At 34.1% G+C, this 23,219-nt stretch overlaps 1 protein-coding gene across 1 annotated transcript in view; it reads right to left on the bottom strand.

The window, feature by feature from the left end:
- LOC129806620 (neither inactivation nor afterpotential protein C) overlaps positions 1-23,008 on the bottom strand; it is a 36,427-nt gene extending 13,419 nt beyond the window's left edge. Inside the window, exons 1-5 of the mRNA XM_055855341.1 lie at positions 21,791-23,008; positions 18,729-19,007; positions 18,279-18,667; positions 13,980-14,528; positions 8,368-8,986 (exon numbers count right to left, since the gene is read on the bottom strand). Coding sequence (XP_055711316.1) covers positions 8,368-8,986; positions 13,980-14,528; positions 18,279-18,667; positions 18,729-19,007; positions 21,791-22,666 — 2,712 coding nt within the window. The 5' untranslated portion in view covers positions 22,667-23,008. The remainder of the gene's footprint in view (positions 1-8,367; positions 8,987-13,979; positions 14,529-18,278; positions 18,668-18,728; positions 19,008-21,790) is intronic.
- Between the last annotated feature and the right edge of the window lie 211 nt (positions 23,009-23,219).

Below are 23,219 nucleotides of genomic sequence, written 5' to 3'. Positions count from 1 at the left end.
TAGAAGTATTAAAAGTTTTACCAGTTAAAGCTTTTAGAAATACCAAATGTTCTACAGACAAAGCTTTTAGAAGAATCAAGAACTTTTTCTGACAAAGCTTTTAGTAGTATCAAGTACTTTTTCCAACAAAGCTTTCATAAATATCAAAAGCTTTACGAGACAAAGTTTTTATAATCTATTAAAAGTATTCTAAGCAAAACTATGGAACTTCTAAAAATTTTAACAGGCAAAACTCTTACTTAGAAGTATCAAAAGCTCTTCCGTATCAAGCTTTTATAAGTATCAAAATACTTTATAAGTATCAAGATACTTTTTCTGACAAAGCTTTCATAAATATAAAAAGATTTGCGAGACAAAGCTTTTATAAACTATTAAAAGTATTCCAAGCAAAGCTTATGAAACTTCTAAAAAATTTACCAGGCAAAACTCTTAGAACTAGGGGAATGTAGGCAGCCTTCGCACATTATTTCCTGCTTCATATTCAGGACTTATTTCTGACTAAACTGTAAAATGGGCAGTAAATTGCAATACACCAAAAACTTCTCTGATCTTTTAGGTTTCTATGCATGCCTAGTTCACTATCACAGAATTGTTGGTTTTTCCTGGACAGAAAAATGAAAAAAATATGACGATTTGTGCGCTTTTTGCCCCCGGAGGCTGCGTTCACACGATGGGGGGTTTGGGTTCGTCATTGCTTTTTTTCTCGAAATAAATTTTATCTACAATTAAAAATTATTTTCCGATTGTTATACTGTACCCCCGTGAACCCGCGGAAACTATCACTGCACTAAAAGAAGATCTTTAAAACACCTTTTTCACATTTTCTGGAGCACTGTTTTTTCTTCCAAATGAATATCGAAAAATCGACTATGAACATATTCACACGGTTCACACTGTCAATAACCGTCGTCTCATGGAGATGAGATGGAGACTATACGCCTGTCGAAGAGGAAATGACCACGAATGTCTCACTGTGGCTTATGAGGCTTTAGTGAGGTTATGATTTTCAAGCTGGAGTTGACTGATGGATGTGCGAACGCTCACACATTCAGTGTTTGAAGCCACACACAGTGTAGTACTTGCGAATTTTCCGCCACCGTGAAAATAATTTCCCTCCGATGAAAAAAAAATTATTACGTAAATATCATCTCAAGAATACTCTTCATCCACTATGTAAGTGATTTTTTTTTAGAAATGAGTTTAACTATGAGAAATCAAATGAAATGTGCGCCATCAAAATTATCCATTTTGGGCCAATTTTCTATTTGTGATCCTAGCACCTAGGAAAGAAGGGCATGGCTGCCTATTTTTACAATGAAGATAAGGTTCATAAATACTTAACTTATGGCTAAGAAATACAGAACCAACTCTTTGGAAATAAAAAGAAAATTCGAATCCTACATTTCCCTATCAAAATCTCTTCCGCATCAAGCTTTTATAACTATCAAAAAATTATCTAAGCAAAGTTTTTAGAATTTTCTAAAATCTTTTTATTAGAAATATCCAAAGTTTCTCTATGCAGTCATTTTGAAGGTCTTAAAATCGTTTTTAGAAAAGCCATGAGATTATTAAAATTTTATAAATAATGTATGACAAAGAAAAGTTCACAGCATGGTTTAGTTTCAATGCATTTGGTATTCTTTTTGTGAAACATTTTTGGCAAAAAGTTTCTCAAAGTTTCAGAAGCTCCTTTATCTAATATATTTACTCTACAAATAACCCAATTGGAGAGCTTATGTATGTATAATAATCTTGAAATCCTTCTAAGAATATTAATTTACTCCTGATTCAAGAAAAGATAAACTAAATTTTATTATGCATAAGATGTTTAAACTTGATAAATTGGTCAATAGTTCTTTTACATTTTTTTTTTTTTTGAAAAATGTACTAATAATAAAAATAATAAGAAAGAGATTAAGTGGTTTAACACCAACAGTACCAATCAGTTTGCAATAGTTTCAGTATTAAATTTTATACTTTGGGCTTTAAATTTTATCTGGTACGTCAACTGTATCAACAAGATGGAATCTCTAATATTAAAGTCTTGGACACATTGCAGAAAAATCCCTCAGGAGAGTCCAGAAGCAAATTCAATTATTTTCAAATGGAAATGGAATTCCAGTCTAGGTACAAACAAGTGCAAATTACCTCCTGTGTAAGTATAAAAAAGAATCCATTTGTTCCCATTGAGGTGATACCGAAAGGACGTGAAACTTTCACTGGAATGTTCAACTCTTATTGATTTTTTTTGCAGAATGTGGGAATGGACAAACACTACTCAAGTATTCTAAAAAAAATAATTGAGCCATAGTGTCTAATTAATATTCGAGTAGCATTTAATTGAGGGGCCTCTTTATCCGGCAGGATTGACTGTTAATAAATTTACTACAGCATAAATTCCAACAATTAATATTTCATCAGATAGTGATAAATTTATTCAACACAAACTATTTAGTTGTAGATATCACTTAGAATAAATTTACTCTATCAATTTAACAGTCAATGGTGAAAATTCGCAGAGTGCTCAAAGACACTACCTTATATACAGTTATGGAAACTATAAAACATAGTAAACATAGACCCATCCATACATTTAGCTAGGATAACTAAATGAAATAGTTGACCAATATTAGTTACAGTATCTTTTTCATTTAGTTATCATAACTAAATTAGATTAATAATGGGTACTATAACATATTAGTTCCAATAACTAAATAAATGTGGTTGATACCCATATTATTGGCTGTAATAACTATGTCATATTAGTTGTGGTTACTATATAGCTCGAAAAAGCTTCAACACATAAGTAAAAAACGACTTTTAATATTGAAAAATAATCACCCAATCAACTAATTTCATTAGGATTTATGTCTAAACTTTTCTAAGAGTGTAGTTGATTTGTTTTGAAAATTGTTTTTGTAACAAATTTTTAAATTTTAGTCAGGAGGCTTCACGGAAATTTGCGAAAATGTGATTATCAATTTGATGATTTATTATTATTGATTGATAACGAGAAGATCACTTAATCAGTTGAAGTTTGTCCAAATTTATTCTGGATTCCAAGACCTTTCAAATAAAGTCATACTTGTTCAAATTGCTTAAAAATTAAGATTTCCAAAACCGTTTTTAATACTTAAATTTGAAAAATTATTGCAGAATCTCAGAATGACTCGAAAGAAAATATTTCGATCCTAAAGCAAGAGGTGATTTATTTGAAAAAAAAAACTTATCAATTGCTTCATGAAACTCAAGAAACCAGAAACCCTTCTCAGTAAAAATTAGAATGAGTGACTCACTTTCCTGAAGGAGAGTTATAGATCATGCAAGGTTTCTTAAGAACCTATTACTATCACCAAACATTTGACCTTAAGATTTCAAAAAGAATGAATAACAACAAATCAATGAATATTGAAAAATTAATAGATTATAGACTTCACTCTCCCTCTGTGTGCGAGCAAAATTAAATCCTAAATAATTAATTGTAGTGAAATATATCAGAAATATTATCATTGAATTTTAGAACAGTTTTGTGGGCAAAAAGCGGAATTGTTTGGGTAATTTAAAACATCTGCAGGTGCTATGCATTATGCGGTTTTAATCATTATACGATAGAATTTAATTTGCATCGAAAAACCTTACATCACGAAATATTTAATTGAATAAAGTCAATTAATATTGAAGCTTTAACATTTAATTCTTATTTCATTTATCTACTGGTGATGATGTAATTTAATTTTAATTTAAAGTAATTAGATAAAGATTTTTAAAAAAATCGAATTGAAGCCAATCAAAAACCATAATATGAGTAAAATAATTTGTGTTCGATATTTAAATTAATCGTAAATAGGGTTGACGAAAAACTATAATTAGTTTATCCACGTGCAATTAAATATTTAATTCCACAGAATATTTTAATCTCTTTGCACACTCCGATTCAACAGAGCTTTGCATGCTTTAAATCAAAAGCTTTCACGCTCTATCCTAACCAATTAGTTACGGGGACTATCCCCTTAATTCTGAGAAAGAAAGCTGAAGATGTAACTCTTTGGCTTGTTTTAGAACTCTGGATATCCAGAGGAAAAATGGATATTCTCGAAAAAAAAACAATTAATTATTGTTTCCTTTCAATTATCTGGAACCGATAAACAATCCAAATCTCAAAAGATTTCCGAGCGGTAATTTTGATCAAAAAGTCGTAAAATTAGTTTGATGCCGAACCGAATATTGAGCCCTGAATATTGAGTAAGAAAATGCGAATCAGCCTTAAGAAGCTAATTTAAAGATTTAAAGCTTACATTTATCTCATAAATGAGGGTTATATTTTCAATCTTTCAATTTGTGAGATAAATCTTTGAGCTTAAACTTAAACCATGATTTTGAGTTTTTATCGAAAGCAGATCTAGAGATTTCCTTTATTTTCGGATAAAGGAAAATAAAACGACCGAAAAAAAAATTCACAACCGAATTCTCGAAGGTCAGAATTTGAGTGGGTTGTGAGGGTCAATCTTTTAACCGATTTGCTTTAATTTGGATTTTCGGGAAATCTTGAAATTTCCAACCAAGATTCCAAACCTTCTGTAGTGTACTTAATCGGTAAAGTACCCGTAAATAACTTATATTGTTCGAAAGTTTTTATTTATTGGTTGTTATTACTCTTTCTATCTTCAATTTAAGGTAAACTGTAAGGGATATTGACTCGTGATCTTTGATAATCGATACCCTCCATAACTCTATATTGTTTAGGGGAATCTTTCCTCCTTTTCACTCTTATCCTTTTCACTCCTCCAAAAGCATTTTTTTCGAAAACGACTCCAGAGATTTCTTTTATTGTCGGATATGTTTTGGAGATAGTCCATGCGAAAATGGACAACCGAAAAAAATGAAAATGGAATATTCGAAGGTCAAAGTTTCTTTGAAGGGCGTATTTCTCAACCAATTATCTTCAATTCCGAAAGAAAACGATTTTAAAATTATCTATAACTTATTTGAATATTCCATGTTCGTAACAATATCGGAAATGGCTCTTTCAAACTAATATTTTTTTCATATGAATAACCCTTTTTTTAATCTTTCAAAGACGAGAGGGTTAATAATTGAGGGTCCCAGAAAATCGTTTTACTAATTTCTTTGAGCAAAACATAACTTTAAAAGTCCTTGGGGATTTTTTTCTTGGACACCAAAATGTCCTTATCGTCCTTATTGGGTTATGCCCTGGACACACTTACGACTAAAGTCCAGAGACGACTAAGCTAGTTTATAGCCAAGTCAGTTCCTGACACACTACAAATGAGGCTTAGCATTCACTGGTATCCACAAAACATAATTTTCCTGGGTTTTTATGCAGATATTTCTAGTGAAATGCACTAATACTCCTCTGAAAATGAAACTATTTGTAATATCATGTCCCAGTACACATCCAATAATCATTGTTAATTACAATTATTTGTGAGGTGGAAGCTAACTCGCGACTTAAGCCAATTTCCGCGATTCTAGTGAATAATTCTTGTTGTTATGCGTGAATTGTGAAGTAAATTTAAAAGGAGTTTTATTTTCAAAGGACCACTAGTGCATTTCAGTAGAAATATCTGCATAAAAACCCACGAATGTTATGTGTTCTGAGTGCCAGAAAATGTTAAGCCTCGTTTGTACTGTGTCAGGAACTGACTTGGTTATGAACGAGCTTAGTCATCTCTGGACTTTAGTTGTAAGTGTGTCCAGGACATTAAGGGATTATGCCGAAAATAGACATAGGCTGATCCTGGAGAATACTTAGCTCGAAAATTTTGGCGGTAAAGGATCAGCCCAAACTATCATACACTGAGGATTTAGGATCAAGGATTAGCATTTTCAGCGTAAATTTCTATTAAATCTCCACATTTTGATTGCTGAAAGACTTTTTAAGTGCATTATCAATGGATTTTTCGTACAGGAAAGAGCACTCTGACCTTCCCTTTACTCCAATCTTTATGCATTTTTAGATTTTGCAACATTGCGTACCATTACTCTCCATGTTTTTTCACCCAATTGACATTTCGAAAAGTATCCAAAAACACCCAAAGTGAAGCTTTTTATTTTCAGCACTGGCACTGATGTCGCATAATCCCCGTAATTTCACTAGACCTCATGAATTTAGAAGATCAGCCTGATCCTCCAAATTATGGGTTGATCCGCGAGTGTATCGACATCAATCCTCATTTTTCGGGCTGATCCATAAGCCGATCCCTGTGTCTATTTTGGGCTTTACGTGGGTCAAAAAGACTGGAAAATACCATATTTTCTCTAATTTTTTTTTACATAAAATTTTTTATTTTTATTTAAATTCTTAGGCATATAAAAGTACAACATTTAAACTATATTTTCTGAAATTTTTAAATAAAAATCTTTAAAATTAAAGATTTCAAGATTTCTTAGGTATTTAGCAGAAATCAAGAAACTAAATATTTCCTGTTAGCCAATGAGTTAAACCTGTACTTGAACGGTAGAATATTTTTTTAAAATGAATTTTGATTTTTTGGCAAAATTTTATACAAAAAAAATTAATTTTCGGAGTATTTTACACCATGTTTCGTCTTATAAAATAAGTTGTGATCAAGATAAAAAAAAATCCACCGTTCAAGTACAAGTTTAACTCGTCAGTTAGGATAAAGTGATACAATTTGGACAAAGTGTTACAAGTTGGACAATTCTCCGATACAAGTTGGACATGGCTTTTTTTTTCTTGATAAATACAGTACTAATTTTTTTAAGCACAAGGAACCAAATTATTTATAAAACTAAAGCATTAAAAATATACAAATAAAAATTAAGTACTAAATTAATCAAGAAGACAAGCACTGTCCAACTTGTACCATTGTCCAACTTGTACCATGGTCCAACTTGTACCACTTTACCCTATCAGGAAATATTTAGTTTTTTGATATCAGATGAGTATTCTCCGAGAAATCGTGTCCACCGAAAACTAAGTATGTAAATTTTCAAAAAAAATCCTCCAAAAATCTGGTCCTAACGCCTGAATTTTTAGAATTTTGAAATGAAAATATCAGAAAATATAGTTAAAATGTTATACTTATAAATGCTTTAAAACTCGAAAAGCTTTATTGTTAGTTCGTGATCTAAAAATGGAAGCCTCTCAAAAGATCCATAAATTCTAACAAATCCTCTCTATAGTCCCAGTAAATCCGGGAATAAATAAATAAAAATAATGAATTTAGAAAAATGTTTTTTAACCATTAGAGTAAATACTCAATAAGTGGTTAATTAAAGTTCTTCATTAATAATAATAATAATAATAATAATAATAATAATAATAATAATAATAATAATAATAGTAATAATAATGGTGGCACAACGTTCCATAGAGGAGCTAGGCCTTCCCACAAGAGGATTTCTAGGCATGCATTATTGTTCATTCTTGTACAGGATGGTACGGGATGAGGTTATCAGTTCCATGCCCGTGGAATCAAGTGCAGTGAAGCTCACTGGATGCAATTCGAACTCCTTTAACACCAGAAAAATTCCTGGTGACCTAAAGGGGATTCAAACCCGGGATACTTGCATCATAGAGCGAGTGCTCTACTACTTGATCGAATGAGTGCCTCAAGTTCTTAATTAAGTACTTAATAAAAATGCCTTTTATATCTTAAGAGACACTACTTAATTAGGGACTTTCACATAGCCTTTAATTAAGCACTTAGCTTTAAGGCTGAATCATGTCATTGTACCGTAGATACGAGTGACTTCGTCCCCTGCTGTTCGTAAGGTTTTCTTTAATTCTAGCACTTAAGGATGATGTTCCCGATCGGGTTTGCCATGTCAAAGCTTTTTTGTCTACACGAAAGGCTTTTCCTGAATCTTGCCTACTTTTCGTTTTTCCGAGAAGTAAAATACCTTTGTTTAAAATAAGTAAACACGAAAATACCCGTTTTAGGGCTATGATAATTTAGTAAATTATGTGATAATGTCAATATGCTTTAAGGCTTGTTTATTTCTGGTTATATTTAAAAAATATGTCAAGCTTAGAAAGTTCGTAACTTCACCAGAAGAGGGGTTGTACTATCAAAATTGAGCTTAAAATCACACGACTAATCATATGAAACTACTTTTAATCTCTGAAATTAGCAATTGTTAGATTGATAACCACCAATTTAGCCATGTACAAAAAAAATTATCTTATACAAGACACCGTTTTCTATTAATCCGAGACATTTTCTGTCGTCGAAGTCAAAATTCGCAAATTTACCCAGAGGTAAAATTGATAAGAGTACTATAAAATCTCTTAGTGGGGGACAGAGCTACTTTAATTACAAAATGCATGATAAGATAGGCTACTTTTTCCCTGAACTCTGAATGTATCATATGACAAATTACCTTAGTTTTCATCTGCCTCTCGTTGACCAAAGCAGCTCCCCATTTGGATCTCTTGCTCTGCCTCAATCCTCCAAAGTTTCCCAACTCACTCTCATCGAAAGCCATAGTCAGATTCCCGGATTTGGTGAGTGAGTTCGTGAAGAGAGTCTTCACGACTGTGTCCACAGAGCTGCGCAGTGTATCCACAACTTCTGGTGGAAGGAAATCTCTGTTCTTGGTTGGGAAATCTCTGGCATCATAAGTAACTCTTCCAGTGTAATGAGCCACGGTGAACTCATGAGGTGTCACTCTCTTGATAAACTGACTGCCTCGTGAATTGATGGAGCTGGTAATAAAATCATGAGTCTGCCTGGATCTTGATGCATCATCCAGGAGACTCATGAGTCCACGTGGTTTGCCCATGACGTGATCTACTGCCAATTTGTTGTCGTAGAAACGAAAATTTATCACGGGAATCTGCTCCTCCTCCTGCTCAATCATTTCCCAGACAAACATCCTCTGATTGAAGTGATACTGCATCTGCTCATTTAGGCAATTCACAAAGAGCTGCTCCATGCGATTCCGCGCAAAGCACTCGAAGCCGAACATGTCCAGGAGGGTGATTGAGTGAATGTCACCGCTTTATTGGCAGGCGCAGCATCCCAGGGAGCATAGAAAGAGGTTCAACAAGTTTGATGAGCTCATGGAATATTAATAGAGTAGAGAGTGTTTCTTTTTTGGGGTCAAAAGGCGACACTCAAGAGGAGAAAATTGCCAAGGATGAAGCATGTCTTAGAAAATTGGTCGGATTTTGGCACACAAAAAAAAACTCCCTTTGTCGACAGGAAATTCAGCCTCCCTCAGGACATGTTTTTACAGTCCTTTGGGGGAGATATCTCGGCTCTTTCTTGTTAAATTAAGGGGAGGTCTCATGGGAAGCTTAAGGAAAAGTATGTATCAGCTTCTCGATAGAGATTGAGATATAGAAATAGCTTTAAGGAGCTCTCTAAATTCTTTTTAGGAATTAAAAGAAATTTGGATTTAATGTCTCTGTCATACATTTTCAATCACGAAAATATTTGCTAATCAAAATTTCTCTCTCTTTCTCTTTCAAGCGTTTTGTATATGTCCATTTCGCTCTTTTACACTCTTCTTCTTTTTTTAAACATCACAAAAATTCAATTTGGAAATAAGAGAATTGTTTAATAGGCAGGTGGTAATTTTGATTTAATAAAAGTTTTTAAAAAATTAGAGCCCGTTTCAATTTGAAATTTTTTGGTTATGCCTTCGGCACACTTTTTAAATCAGGAAAAATTCACGAAGTCGAAATTCGGATCCCTTTCTTTCTCACATCTTTTGAATATGTCTATTTCATTCTCTCGCACTTTTCTTCTTCTCTTAAACATCACTCCAAATTCAATTTAGCTCAATCGAATTTGGTATGCGAAAGAATGAGACAGTCATATGCAAAACATGTGAGAAAAAAAAGGTTTCGAATTTCGATTTCATGAAATTTGCCCGATCTAAAAGGTGTGCCGGAGCCTTTAGTAAAAAAATTCAAAACAGTACAAAAAACTTAATTTTCCACAGTATAAACTTCAATTCGTTCAAAAGCCACTTTATAGACAAGCTAGTGATAAGCCTACATCAGCTTATTGTAGATGAGATTCTTAATGTGAGCTAACTCGGAATGCTTGGAAATTCGATTTAGAGCTGAAGTTGGGGGATGCCATTCAGTTATCTTGAATCAAATTCGTGAAATTATACAAATTTTGTATTTAACTAAAATATCAAAGATTAAGATGAAGCGACGGGAAAGTGATACATATAACCCTGTAGCCGATTGGCCGCAAAGTTTCACAGTAACGGAAAAATCCATGGAATATATCTTACATTTTTCCGCGTAATATTAGCGTTCATTTCCGGGGAAATAAATTATAAAATTCCGCTTGGGATTCTGCGGAGTTATCAGCTTTTTTTCGCGTGGATTTCCTTGAGAAAAATTCCGAAGTATTTTCGTACAATTGTCTAAGAGCATTCCCTGGAAATTGAAACAAAATTTCCATTGAATATTCTTAGTATATTTTCTGATATCTTTCCGACCAAGACTCCATGGAAGTAAACGCGAAAATTCCGCAATTATTTTTCGCTCTAACGCTATAATTCTTGCGAGCTAGACATACTCAAATGAACGATATGATAGCAATATTTTTAACTCAAAAGTAGAACAATTGAGTGTTCGTCTGATAGATGAACACTCTCCAAGTTCCAAGCTGCCAATTGGCACTGATCAAAATTATCATCTGATCAAAATTACACTCCGTTTTTAATCAATTTTAGGAATTATTTTGAAGAAAAATATTTTTAAAAAATCCACTGGAAAAGTCGTGGAATTCTGTAATATTAAAATACGGAAGCTTCTAACGCCGTTACATGGAAATTTCCACGGAGAATTTCGTGGAAATAAAGAGAATTTTTCTGAATTTTTAAAGGGCTAACTACCGATTATACCGCTAATAATCCATAGGAAAAGACGTGGAAATATTCAATTCAATTCAATTCAATTCAATTCAATTCAATTTAATTCAATTTATTCTCTCACTATGCTTGTTTGCGGCTGCCGACCAACTTCACTACCGATCTCATCAGGTAAACGGCAGAAACCACTGAATCACTGATCGTATATGCCAAAATTTTATACATGTTATGACAGTTTTACAATTTCAAATATTCAATGAATTGTAAAGTGTGAATAGCAGTTGTTGCATGGTATTGAGCCTAATCACAAGTAGCTTTTGATTCTCCAATAGTGTCTTGGATGAAAGGTAAATGGAACTCTATTTGCACAAAAAGTCGTTGATGTTCGAAAAATTCAAATTCAATTTCGAATTTTCATATTAAATTTTCGAACAATATGGGGAAAATTTATCAAATATCACACTAAAAAGCTGGCAAAAGGGTTACTCAGTGATTATGGAGTAATTAAGTAATAGGACAAGAACAGCAAGCGTCGTTGTTCTGCTTTTTTGCTCACAACAATGTGAAGACCGTCACATTTTGACACTTGAGAACTTCGAAATTCGAACAGGATGTATCTCATCCACCTTGCGGAATTATCAAGAAGTAAGAAAGTCTCTTTTTTGGAACTTCAAATAGATTTTCGAATTTTTCAAGATCTACTTCTGTACGGAAAGATTAGAAACAATTCGTCAATAAATATTCGTCAGAGAAAAGTCCATGGAAACTCGCGGACATTTCTTATTAGACGGTCCTACACAGAGTTCCGCAAACGTCCACTGAACGATAGGAAGAAATTTAGTGTCATATTCCATCTTGGAAACTTACGCGGATTTCGAGCGGTAAAATCCAGGGAACTTCACGCAGCTTTTTAGCGGTAAAATCCGCGGACGTAGAAAAGACTGCTGGAAATCCAGTGGAATCGCCGCAGCCTTTGGTTACAGGGATGGGTGAAATGTAAATCAGAATGTGCTCTATAATTTTGCCGTAGAACTATCTCATCGATTAATCAGAAGCCGAGATAATAGAGGTTGAACTCATTTTTGACTCTAGCGCCCCTAGTGACTATATGATGAACTTCGATTATGTCAAATAATTGTTGAATTTTGTGAAACCTTTGATTTTAACCTCACTTTAAATGAAATAGTTGAATGAAAGCGATTATATCAGTACCTGTGTACTTTTCCAGCGCCATTATTTTTTTACACTGAAACGTCGAAATCGGAGAGATAGCGTAGTCTCAGCGGAAAATGATGTATAAACGAAATGTTGACACAAATGTCCTCTACAATTATGCCGAAGTAATCATCAAGATCGGTTAAGCATGTGCCGAGATAATTGAGATTATGTGTTTTGAAAAATCGTTTTTCGACTGTGGCGCCCCTGGTGTTGGTCCTACGAATTTTAAATGTTCCAAAAAGATGTAGCGCTTTGCGAGACCTTTAATTTACGCTCTCACACGTCAAAATTGGTTAGGTATAACCGGAGATATGGCGTTTTGAATTTCGTGAACTTTGACCCCTTATATCCCCGGTTCTATTGAAACCACAGCGAACCCACGCCACTTTTTGTAAGCTTCATAGACTATACTAAAACACTCTAAAATTTGATAAGAAAAAAACGCGCAATGGCGTTTTTGAGAAAAATGAGTTTGAATTTTCATCATTCTGGCAAAGTTTGAGCCCGATCGGGGGACATGAGATTTTGTTAGGATTATAGTAGATGAGATTGTTAAGAATCTCATCTAATAGACATAGGTAAAGTGTGCCAAATTTCGGCCAGCTTCTAATTTCGGCCACTTTGAGTGTAATTTGGGCCAAGCAAATAAATTAATTAAAATTATGTAGTTAATCTTCGAATCGTCAAGGAATTCATTTTGCTTTTAAATATTTATTCATTTTAGGATGTATTAACACAAAGACTGTTCAATTTTAGGTATATAATTTGAATTTAAATTGCGTTGTAAAAACTCAGTGTGGAAAGAGTCTTACAAAAAATGTGACAGATCGATTGTATTTCTAGCAGTCTTGTGATTTGTGGTGAAGTGCAGAAGGTTTTCCTTCGGTGTTTTTCATGAAAATTGTTTAGTTTTCTCTAAAGATTGTTTCTGTTTATGTTACTAATGAATCAATCTTTAAATTTCGGGTAAAATTTCCCAGATGGATCCTGTATTTCGCGTAAAAAAGTATATATACTTTGTGAGAGTGTCTCCGGTGAGGTAGTGTTGCCTATTTCGGCAACATTGTTTGCTTTCCTAAATTTTTTATTCATTTTATGTTCTTTTTTCAATTTCATTGTTCTACAATGTCCAGAGAAAAAAAAACCATCCCTTCTATGAAAAAGATAATGTGGAAAAGGCCTTGGAAGAGTTCAGGAAGGGCAAATTGGTACGGGAAACTACGCATAAATTTGAGATGCTAATCTTCAGGTCTTCAGGACAAATTACACGCAAGATCTCTGGGCTTGTGGGTCATACAAACGTATTAAAATAAATATTAAACTCGTTCCGTTTGATGTTTTGAAATTTTCTATCGTGTCACAAAAGGTGGTCAGGAAAAAGGTGGCCGGTATTTTACACAAAGTGGCCGGAATACTACCCAAAGCAATGTTCATATTTTTATTAATTTTTCAATATTTTAGGAACTGATTTAAAGAAAACAAAGATGATAAACTAGTCTTCTAAGTTCCACATAACCCTCCCGAAAAGGAAGTAACAAAAATATCAATTTGAATTAAAAATATTGCATTTCAAACTTAGGACTTCGGTGCTTATATGCAACTATGCCGAAATTTGGCACACTTACCCTAGATGCAATTTGTAAGCTTTTCGGTAGACTCTATAAATAAATTTTCTAATTCCGCTAATTCATATTTATCAAACAACAAACTATAAATAAAAAAAGTAATATAATTTCCTCTGAAAGTTTCAATTTAATGTTATAAATGCTAAAAATAGACTTTACTTGATTTATATAAAAGACCATGGAGAGTTCCATGGGAATCGCTTCTGAGGAAATGAGTTTTGCAGAGAATCGTAAGAATCTCTTAATCTTTATTGAAAATCTGACCAACATTCTGGTACGTGCTCAATTTTCAGGAGTTTTCAGTGAACTTACAAAATTGCTCGCGAGATAGTTAGGCGATGATTGAGAGTGTTGACGATCCAGTCCACGAGGCGCGAGAAGAGAGTCCCAGCCAGGACATCTCTAGCATCACGAGCTTCATTTCCTGTGTGCCTTCTCCTTTCTGCCGTTCCCTTCTCCACCACACAGTAATTCTGCAGAGCCCAGAGGAACTTCTTTTCCTCTACACTGAGCAATCGAGCCACTCTGGCTGCCATCTCAGGATTCTCCAGCTCAGCTACACCCTCCTCCTCCCGGAAACGCACCTCACCCAGCAGAAGGATTGCCGAGAGAATTGAATATATTGATGTAAGCTGATCGTCTGAGAGATTGAAATCCCTCAAATATTGCTCAAATTGATTGAATTTCTCCACATTTCCCTCAGCATTGTCCCGGATGTGGGCAATTTTGGTATTTCCTGGGGATTCAGGAATTCTCAAGTAGCGCTGCTTCTTGCCACAATCGAGCATGAAGTCTCCCAGACGGTTACGAGAGCTCATACCGTCGTAGAAATAGTAGAAAATGTGAAAATTGCTGTGAGTCCTGCAAAGAAAGCGAGGGAAGAGAATTTTCCGTTGAGTTTGAAATTTAAATCGATTAATCGTTGTATTTGTCGATAAGCTTAGCAAAGACACACTTGAGAACAACATAGAGCATATGCATCATGAACGTATCATGTATATGCTTTATAGAGGTATGTCAATTCGTGGAGTAAAGAACCTTCTAAATATTTTTTATGATATTTAATGTAATTTTATAAGTTAATGATCACCTATTACTTAAAAATAAACATTTTATTTTATTTATTTTAAGCTTCGCACATACTTCAGCTTCAAACACTAATTTTAAATTTTAAGTTTTCATTTATTTTTCCAGAAACGAAAAATAAAAAGTAATAAGAATATTATAATTTTGAAAAAGCCATTTTTATTTATAACACAAATATATTTTCTAATCTTGTTGTAATCTCAATCTGGAGGGAAAAATCGACAAATTGGCACTATATTGCCAAGAAATCGACGGATTGGCACAATTTGGCCAGAAATCGATAGATCAGCACGCTTAACATTCGTTGTTCATTAACAAAAATCGGCACATCGGCACGATTTTACCGAAGAATCGGCAGATTTATATGCCAGTTCGTTCTTATGAAGCATATCACCTCGTTTAAGCTCGTGTAACATTTTAAATTTCCTATAGACAATTGCAGTGGTAAATTTTAATGTAATGTGCTGAAAACACTAATCTTGTAAATTTATTTGCGGCAAACCGACACGTTATCGACAGATCGGCACTCGGAACTCAAGTGAACCGTGAGCGCCACAATAATCTACCTCTTATAATAATAATAATAATAACGGTGGCACAACGTTCCATAGAGGAACTAGGCCTTCCCACAAGGGGAGTTCGGGACATCCATTATTTTTTTTTCTTATACACAGGGATGGGATTGTCAGTCCCATGCCCCGTGGTATTAAGTGCAGTGAAGCCTACTGGATGCAATTCGAACACCTTTAACGCCAAAAAAATTCATGGTAACCTAAAGGGGAATCGAACCCGGGATACTTGCATCATACAGCGAGTGCTCTACCACTTGACCCATTGAGTACCAATTATTTAAAAATAAAACCCTATCAGCAAAGTGCTTTAAGTCTCTTTATCTAAATTTATTTTTTAAATTATAGAGTATTTAACCAAATGCAATGATTTAATTTAAAAAAAAATAATAAAAACATATACAAATTTATTATACGAAAATTCTATTCAGAAGAATTACGGGAAACGCATAATAGTGCCATTCCAATAAAACTTGAATAGGAGAAATTTTTCTCCTGAATATTTCCATTAGCACATGACTGTGCTAAATTACTTCTGGGTTATCGATTTTTCTTCTCGTTGGTTCTTTTCCAGAGTGTTTTCCCCAGTTCCCGTCGTGGTTCAAAACAACTAAACACTAGCGACAGTAACCAAGACAAAGACAGGTCAATATTGCAGCAGCAAATGAAAACGGCCATGTACTAAAACAGAGTTCAGTAGAAAGATTTACCCTTTTAATTTTTCATTGGAATAGGACAATTATATTAGATTTACGTTAGAATAGATAGTTTTTGCTATAATTATAGAACGAATTGTTGCTCTGATTTTTTTTTTAATTTAATTACATCTTTTCAAACATATCCAACGTTTAGTACAAGTGTATAATCAATCCACATCAACATCTACACTGGCTTACTGATAATTTCTTGGGATAATTTCATTTTGGCAAATCCAAAGCCAGAATTTGTATCGAATTCACACAAATTTTAATCAGAAGACGTTTTTAGCACTTAAAAGTACTAAATATGTATAAACTTAAATTTGGAATTTTCATTGGATTCTTCCCATGAAGACATTTTTAGGGAGATTTAACACAATTAGAACGGTAATATTTAGGCGACAGTTAAGTTTTAGTACATACATGTTCTAAATGAATTTGTGCGAAAATTCCGTAATTTATTAAATGATATATAAATCAAAATAGCCGAAGAAAAAGAAATGATTTCGATTGGCGCTATTCCAATGGAAAATGAGAGGGGACATTTTTCTGTTGAACATTTTTTTAGTACATGATTGTCCTCATTTGCCCCTGCGTAATCGACTTTTCTTTATGTTGGTTGCTATCATAACTATTTTCCTTAGTCCTCGTCGTATTCTAAAACCAGTAAACCGTCTTGGCACATCGTCGCTTATGGCTACCTCTGTCGTATCTGCATTTGTTTTGTACCTGCATTTGGTGTAAGCTACAATACAGACGTCCCTTTTTGCGTGAAATGCTGACACAAAAGAAATGCAGATACGACAGAGGTAGACGCAACCGACGACATGACAACATTCATGTACTAAAAAATGTTCAAGAGAAAGATTTCTCCTTTTCATTTGAAATTAGAATAGCTCCATAATACAATTCATTCTGAGCTTTAGTATTAAGATTTAAAATACGCTGAAAAACTTGAATACTTTCTAATAAAAGGACATTTTAGTACTTTGCCACCATAAACTGCATTATTGCTTTTTTTAAACTTCTTGTGTGTAAAGAAAATTAATTTTTGTGAACAAAAGGACCATTTTCCCTATCCCGATGCCGTTTTTAGCATGAAAATTCTTTTCTTTATTTCAAAAGGAGCAGAAAAGGCGACCTCTGGGAGGGGATTCTATTGCAGTATGACAATGTCATATGTCAAATTTCCATGATAAATCCAAGATTAGGACAACAATAAAGCCAAGTGAGTATCGATAATCGAAATCAAACAGTTATATTAATTTTTAGTAAATAATATAAGACAAAATTTTTGATTGGTTCTTCCAAGTTTAGTCCATAAAATATTTTAAATTTGTCATATGACCATTAGGGGAATTCTGTAACGATATGACAAAGTCATATGACAAATTTTCTTGATAAAACATTGAAGACCGCGATGAGCATAAAATAACAATTGCAAGAAGCCCTATGAAGCTCTTAGTAAGTGATATAAATCTGATTTTCAATTATTCTTTTTCGAATTTACCACATAAAAATTCTTAAATTTGTCATATGACATTGTCATACTATCACAGAATTCCCCTCCTTGTCATAATTACAGAATTCTCCAACTGGTGACGAAACCGGCCTAGTAGATGTCATTGTGTACTATAAGCGCCCCTAACGCTTAAACGACAAACTTGAAATGTTTTTATCAATGAGTTTTAAAGTTACGACTCTTTGAAGATAGGATACTCAATGGGTCAACTCCAATGTAAGTGTCCCGGGTTCGAATCCCCTTTAAGTCACCACGAATTTTTTTGGCGTTAAAGGTGTTCGAATTGCCTATCCAAATCCCGGTATAAAAAATAATAACAATGGATGTTTCGAACTCCCCTTGCGGCAAGGTATACATCCCTCTATGGAACGTTGTGCCACCATTATTATCTACTGTTTGAAGATAGTAGCTTTTAATCCCTGATTTCTCATGTTGTATTATTTTTTTTTAATAAATCTTTGTGCCCTGTTAAAAACCTTGAAGTTCGAAAAATGTTCTTTAACTTCAGCGCTACCCGGGGTAATAGGCAGAACAGAAGATGAGAAAAAAAAACCCTTCAGTCAAGTTCAAGCCCAATCGTATTAAGATTTCTCAATGAATTGGATAATTTGCAGCTTGGTGCTTGAACCAATCAATGATTAGCACTCAACAGTCTCGGGGAATTGATTGTCTCCACGTAATTAGAATTCCTTCAGAAGAAACTCCATTAATTATTCAGAGGAAAATTGCTACTTACATGTCCGTTGCTGACACTCTGGACTTCTCCAGCAAGAAGACATTGTAAATGGCTCCACTCATTTTTCCCGTTGATCCAAAACTCAGCTGAGTTTGCAAGATGCATCGCGTTGAATTGGGATTTGTTGGGGTTCCTGCATGAGTTAGAGCCTCAATGATGCTTGAGGACTTTAGGACCTTCTCAGTCACATCCCGATTGCCTTCTCCGAGAAATGTCAGATGCTTCAGAGCCAATTTGCAGTTCGTGGTCTTCCCTGAGAAGGATTCCCCAGCAAGGATGATGTGCTGGGGATCTTCATGGTGAAGCATATCCTGGTAAGCCTTGTCAGCAACAGAAAAGATGTGTGGAGCATTATCTGATCGCGGTTTAAACTTGTATTTGCTGTGAAACTAAACGAGAATATCTTCATAAAAATCTTTTTAAAAGATACTTCGAGATAAAATCACTCACGCTTTCGGGAAATTCTGCAGGTAAATCATTAGAATTCAGGGACAAAAGGACATCCCCAACGAAAGTATAAGATTGTCCGTCAATCAGACGACAGTTGATCTCATTCAGGATTGATTCTTCAGTAATCCTTTCCATTGCTGAGAGATCCTCAACGTACATCTTCACAGGTTTTGCTCCGTACTTCTTGAGGCATTTGTTGAAGATGGAAATTTCTTGGGGAATCTCGACGGAATCCGTTGATTCAAAATTTTCAAGCAAGACTTTCAACTCTTGCGACAACTACAAATATTTATATTGTAAGCATTGTAAATTTCTGTATAATCTCAAAAAGAGTTTAACTAAACTTCAAGAGACTTCTTTCATACGTGTCTCTCGTATTTATTTGATTTATTGAAAAGGCTTTAAAATTAAACATAAATTCCTTCTCTGAGGCTTCGCACATACTCTGGCTTCGAATATTTTATATCGTGAGCTACCTTTTTCAAATAATATGTCACTTAAGACTCGCTTAAGAGTGTGTGCAAGGCCTGAAAACCTTTCCCTATTTCGATTAGAATGAAGTTTAAACCAAATTAATTTTGATTAGAATAACTTTTAAGAAATTTCCAAGGGGTTACTCAAGGTCGAAAATTTGTGTCCATATTCCAATGATTCTAATTGTTTTTTTTTTGCCCACCCTACCTTAGGTCTTAATGGCGAATGCCTATATATGACCGCAGAATGATTCTAATTGTGTGATTCTCTTAATCCTCTTAATGATTCAACTCGGTATTCTGAGATTATCAATTATTCCAATTTGTGATTAAGTTTATTCCAGTGTTAAAATTTCTCTTATTTGAGAATAATTTTTCATATTGCAATGTAGGATTAATTTTGTTTGTTATTTTTGACTATGCAAGTCCTGTTGGGTTCTGCAGAGAATATCTACGCCTCTGCCGAAAATCTGCCGATAAATCTTTAGGTATTACTACGAATTTTATTTAGACCTGGGACAAAATTCGTCAGAAAGTTTCTGCAGATTCTCTGACGAATCGCGGTGCATACTCTGACGAATTCTTGCCAATGATTTACCGATTTTTTGTAGATTAAAAAAAATATATTATGTATGAGCATTATAGTTTCTTTTCCCAAAACGGATTGCTTAAAAAAATTAGAAATGCAACTTAAAAAATTAGTAAACTCCGGGTCATATATGACCCTATTGTCGGCAAGGGAAATATACATACCATTTTCAAAATCTATATTACGGACTTTCTAAGAGTTTGTTTTTGCTTGAATCTACTAATTTGGCCAAAACCATGGCAAACTGGATTGTCTTGATGAACACTCTACTCCTGGTGTTCAAGGAATCTTCCTGGTAATCCCTTGAACAGTCTCTGTCACAATATTTTGAGTATTATTTGGCAAAAATAAACTTATCTACATATTTATTCACACACAATACAATTGCACAATATGATACGCTTGTACAATACTCTAAAATATTGCAAAATATGTTATAATTCATCAGATATAAGATGAAATGAGGAGCTCAGAGCAAAAAAACGCTATTTTTATAGGGAAATGCATACGATTAGAGTTTTTTTTTCGCTCCGAGCGCCTAAAATGTCCAGAAGCAAGATATTTTCCTTCTGGATTTCACAAAGAAAAACAATATCCCAACCGTCCCATCTACATTGTTGGCACGAAAACACTTTCATAAACTTTTACCCTTGCCGACAATAGGGTCATACATGACCCGGAAAATTCTACGGGCTTTTCTGGAAGATTGAGAGTAATTTATTAAATTAAAATATGCAATATACAATCTTTGGATATTCTATTTTGTGTTTCTAATGAACTTTTTGTTTCTAAAGATTTACAGGGTTAAGGACGAGGCGCTTTTCAGTGACTGAAAATCAACAATAATAATAAAATAAAACAAAAACAATGAAATGTCTTCTATCTGACCTTTGAAAATCCAACAGAAAAGGGCAAAAAGAGCCCAAAAATTTAAATTTTCTGACTGTATTTATGAATGATGATTTTTACTCTATTAAAAATATATCATTTATATTCCCCCAAAAGGGATTTTGCTTAAAAAATTAAAAATATAAAAAATAAATAAACAAAAAAAAACTACTTATTAATACGGTAATTTGAAATTCGTCACTTTTGAGCTTTTATGTCAAACAGTTAGATATTTGTAAAGTATCTAGATTTCTACAACCATCTACTTTACGATAACGTACAAAATTTGACAGAAATATCTTTAGGAAGTAAAGTAAAATTATTTTCTCTATGGGTAACTGATGACCAAATCGTACTTAAAGTGTTTCAAAGGCAACTGAATTCTAATTCTTTACATTTATTTATTTGAAAATCTATTAAATTATGTATATAAAGTAAGAGTAGCTACTCTAGAAAACAAATTGGTAACCAGAATTCAAATTAGGAAAGAGGATGAAGGCGTATTCCAAAAAATTCGACTGGAAGTCAAATTTAATCTTCGAAATAAAACGATTTTTGAAAATTATTCACTATCTTTCGAAAATTATCTATATGAAGTCATGTGTTTGTGAGAGTAGTATGAGATCTTGATCGAAAGGCGAACAATAATAATAAGAACTTGGATTTGTGATTTATAGAGGTAGGGGAATCCTTTGCAGCGTTGTAGCTTGAATTTTAATATTTTTTATATTTCTACTTTTATTGCTCGAACTCAAAAAGAGAGCAGTGATATATTTTTTAAGCAAACACTTTGGAACAAAATGCTACATAATTTCAACAAAGTAAAAGTTATCATTAATCGGTATTTTCGGGAACTCTTCTTAAATTTCATGTATCATATTGTCCAAATTGTACCAATCGTAAATAAGGGATTCTTGATTCCAGTGATTCGAATTAATTCTAGTGATTCTGTATGGATTCCATTTGAGATTCTATCAAAATCTGATCAGTGATTCTATGGATTCTATAGATTCTAGTGGAAAAATGTGTCGATATTCCAAACTTGAGTAACCCCTTGGAAATATCATATGAATCAATTCATTCTAAAGATATCCTTCAGTCCATTTACTCACATGATAGTCATTTTCCGGAAGTTCTGTAAAGAAGGGATGCTCCATAACTTCGATCATAAAAGGACGATGCTCGGGATTCTTCTCAAGGCATTCACAAATAAAATCATTGTAGTTCTGACTCCAATTGGCCGGTCGATATAGTGTTGGAGGAGGATTTCTGACAATCTGGAACATCACCCTAGTTGGATGCATATCCTTAAAGGGAGGATGCCCATCACCCAATTCAATAGCCGTTATCCCTAAAGCCCAAACATCGCATCGACTGCCGTAAATTTCATCGTCAGTTCTGGTCCCGGAGAACATTTCCGGAGCCATCCAGTTTGGGGAGCCAATGTTGGTTCCCCTCTTGCCAAGGGTTGTCTTGATATCCCTGGCAAGTCCAAAGTCACAGAGTTTAACTTCACCCTCATGAGTTAGAAGAACGTTAGAACCCCTAACATCTCGATGGATTATATGCTTGGAATGGAGATGATTGAGAGCCTTGGCCACTTCTCGCAGGATGTAGGCAATCTGCTCTTCCGTAAGACGCCTTCCTACTGTATCCAATCGACGAACAAGCTCATTAACAGGCCCACCTTCGCACAATTCCAGGATAAACCAAATCTGATCAGATTCACCAAGGATTTTCTTCTTGTAGACTCCATAGAAGCGCGGCAAATTAGGATGATTGGCATAATCCCGTAAAACCCGATATTCTTCCTCAATATGAATCCTCAATTCTTTCTCATAATTTTGCACCTTGATAGCCACATTTTTCCCACTAGCTTGGGTATCAATAGCCCGATAAACCTTTGCACAAACCCCATTCCCAATAACATCACCAAGTTCGAAACGGTTTCCCGGATCAGGAAGTGAGTCCAATCGCATGTAACTCATTTTGCAAACTGATGAATATATCACTCACTCAACATAAAATCCGATTAAAGAAACTCTTCAAGTGCTAAACTTGTCCTCCAGATAATTTCTAATTGAATTACCAAAGAACAGAAAATCAGGATCGATTTATTTATCAATAAAATGAATTCTTTCCAAAATGCTCCTTAGAAAGAAAGGAAGTTTTTTTGGCAATATGAAAAGATTTCTAGTAAGAATTCCAAGAACTTGAGGAGAATACAAAGGCTCAAGATGTAAGAAAAGATTTTTTTTTCAGTTATGTGTGGGAACTGCTATCGCGATAAAAGAAAGCACTGTGAATGCGTGAAAAGTCCGCGAAAAACTGAATTTTCTGCCTTGGTCATTTCTGCGATTCACCTGCACCACGTAATTTCAATTTCTGCTAAAGCCATAAAAGTGGTCGCCAAGGTGTATGGGAAAATATGCACCGCGAAAATTGGCAAAAGAGACAGAATTAAAAATTCTCGAGGGGCTTGTCATTTGGGTATTCTATTGATATGTTTCAATTGAGTCGATCAAGAACTAATGGATAGGC

This window comes from Phlebotomus papatasi, chromosome 3, assembly GCF_024763615.1.
Source record: "Phlebotomus papatasi isolate M1 chromosome 3, Ppap_2.1, whole genome shotgun sequence".
NCBI lineage: Eukaryota > Metazoa > Arthropoda > Insecta > Diptera > Psychodidae > Phlebotomus > Phlebotomus papatasi.
Note: the sequence above shows the minus strand (reverse complement) of the source record. Positions and strands in the feature narration are given on the sequence as shown.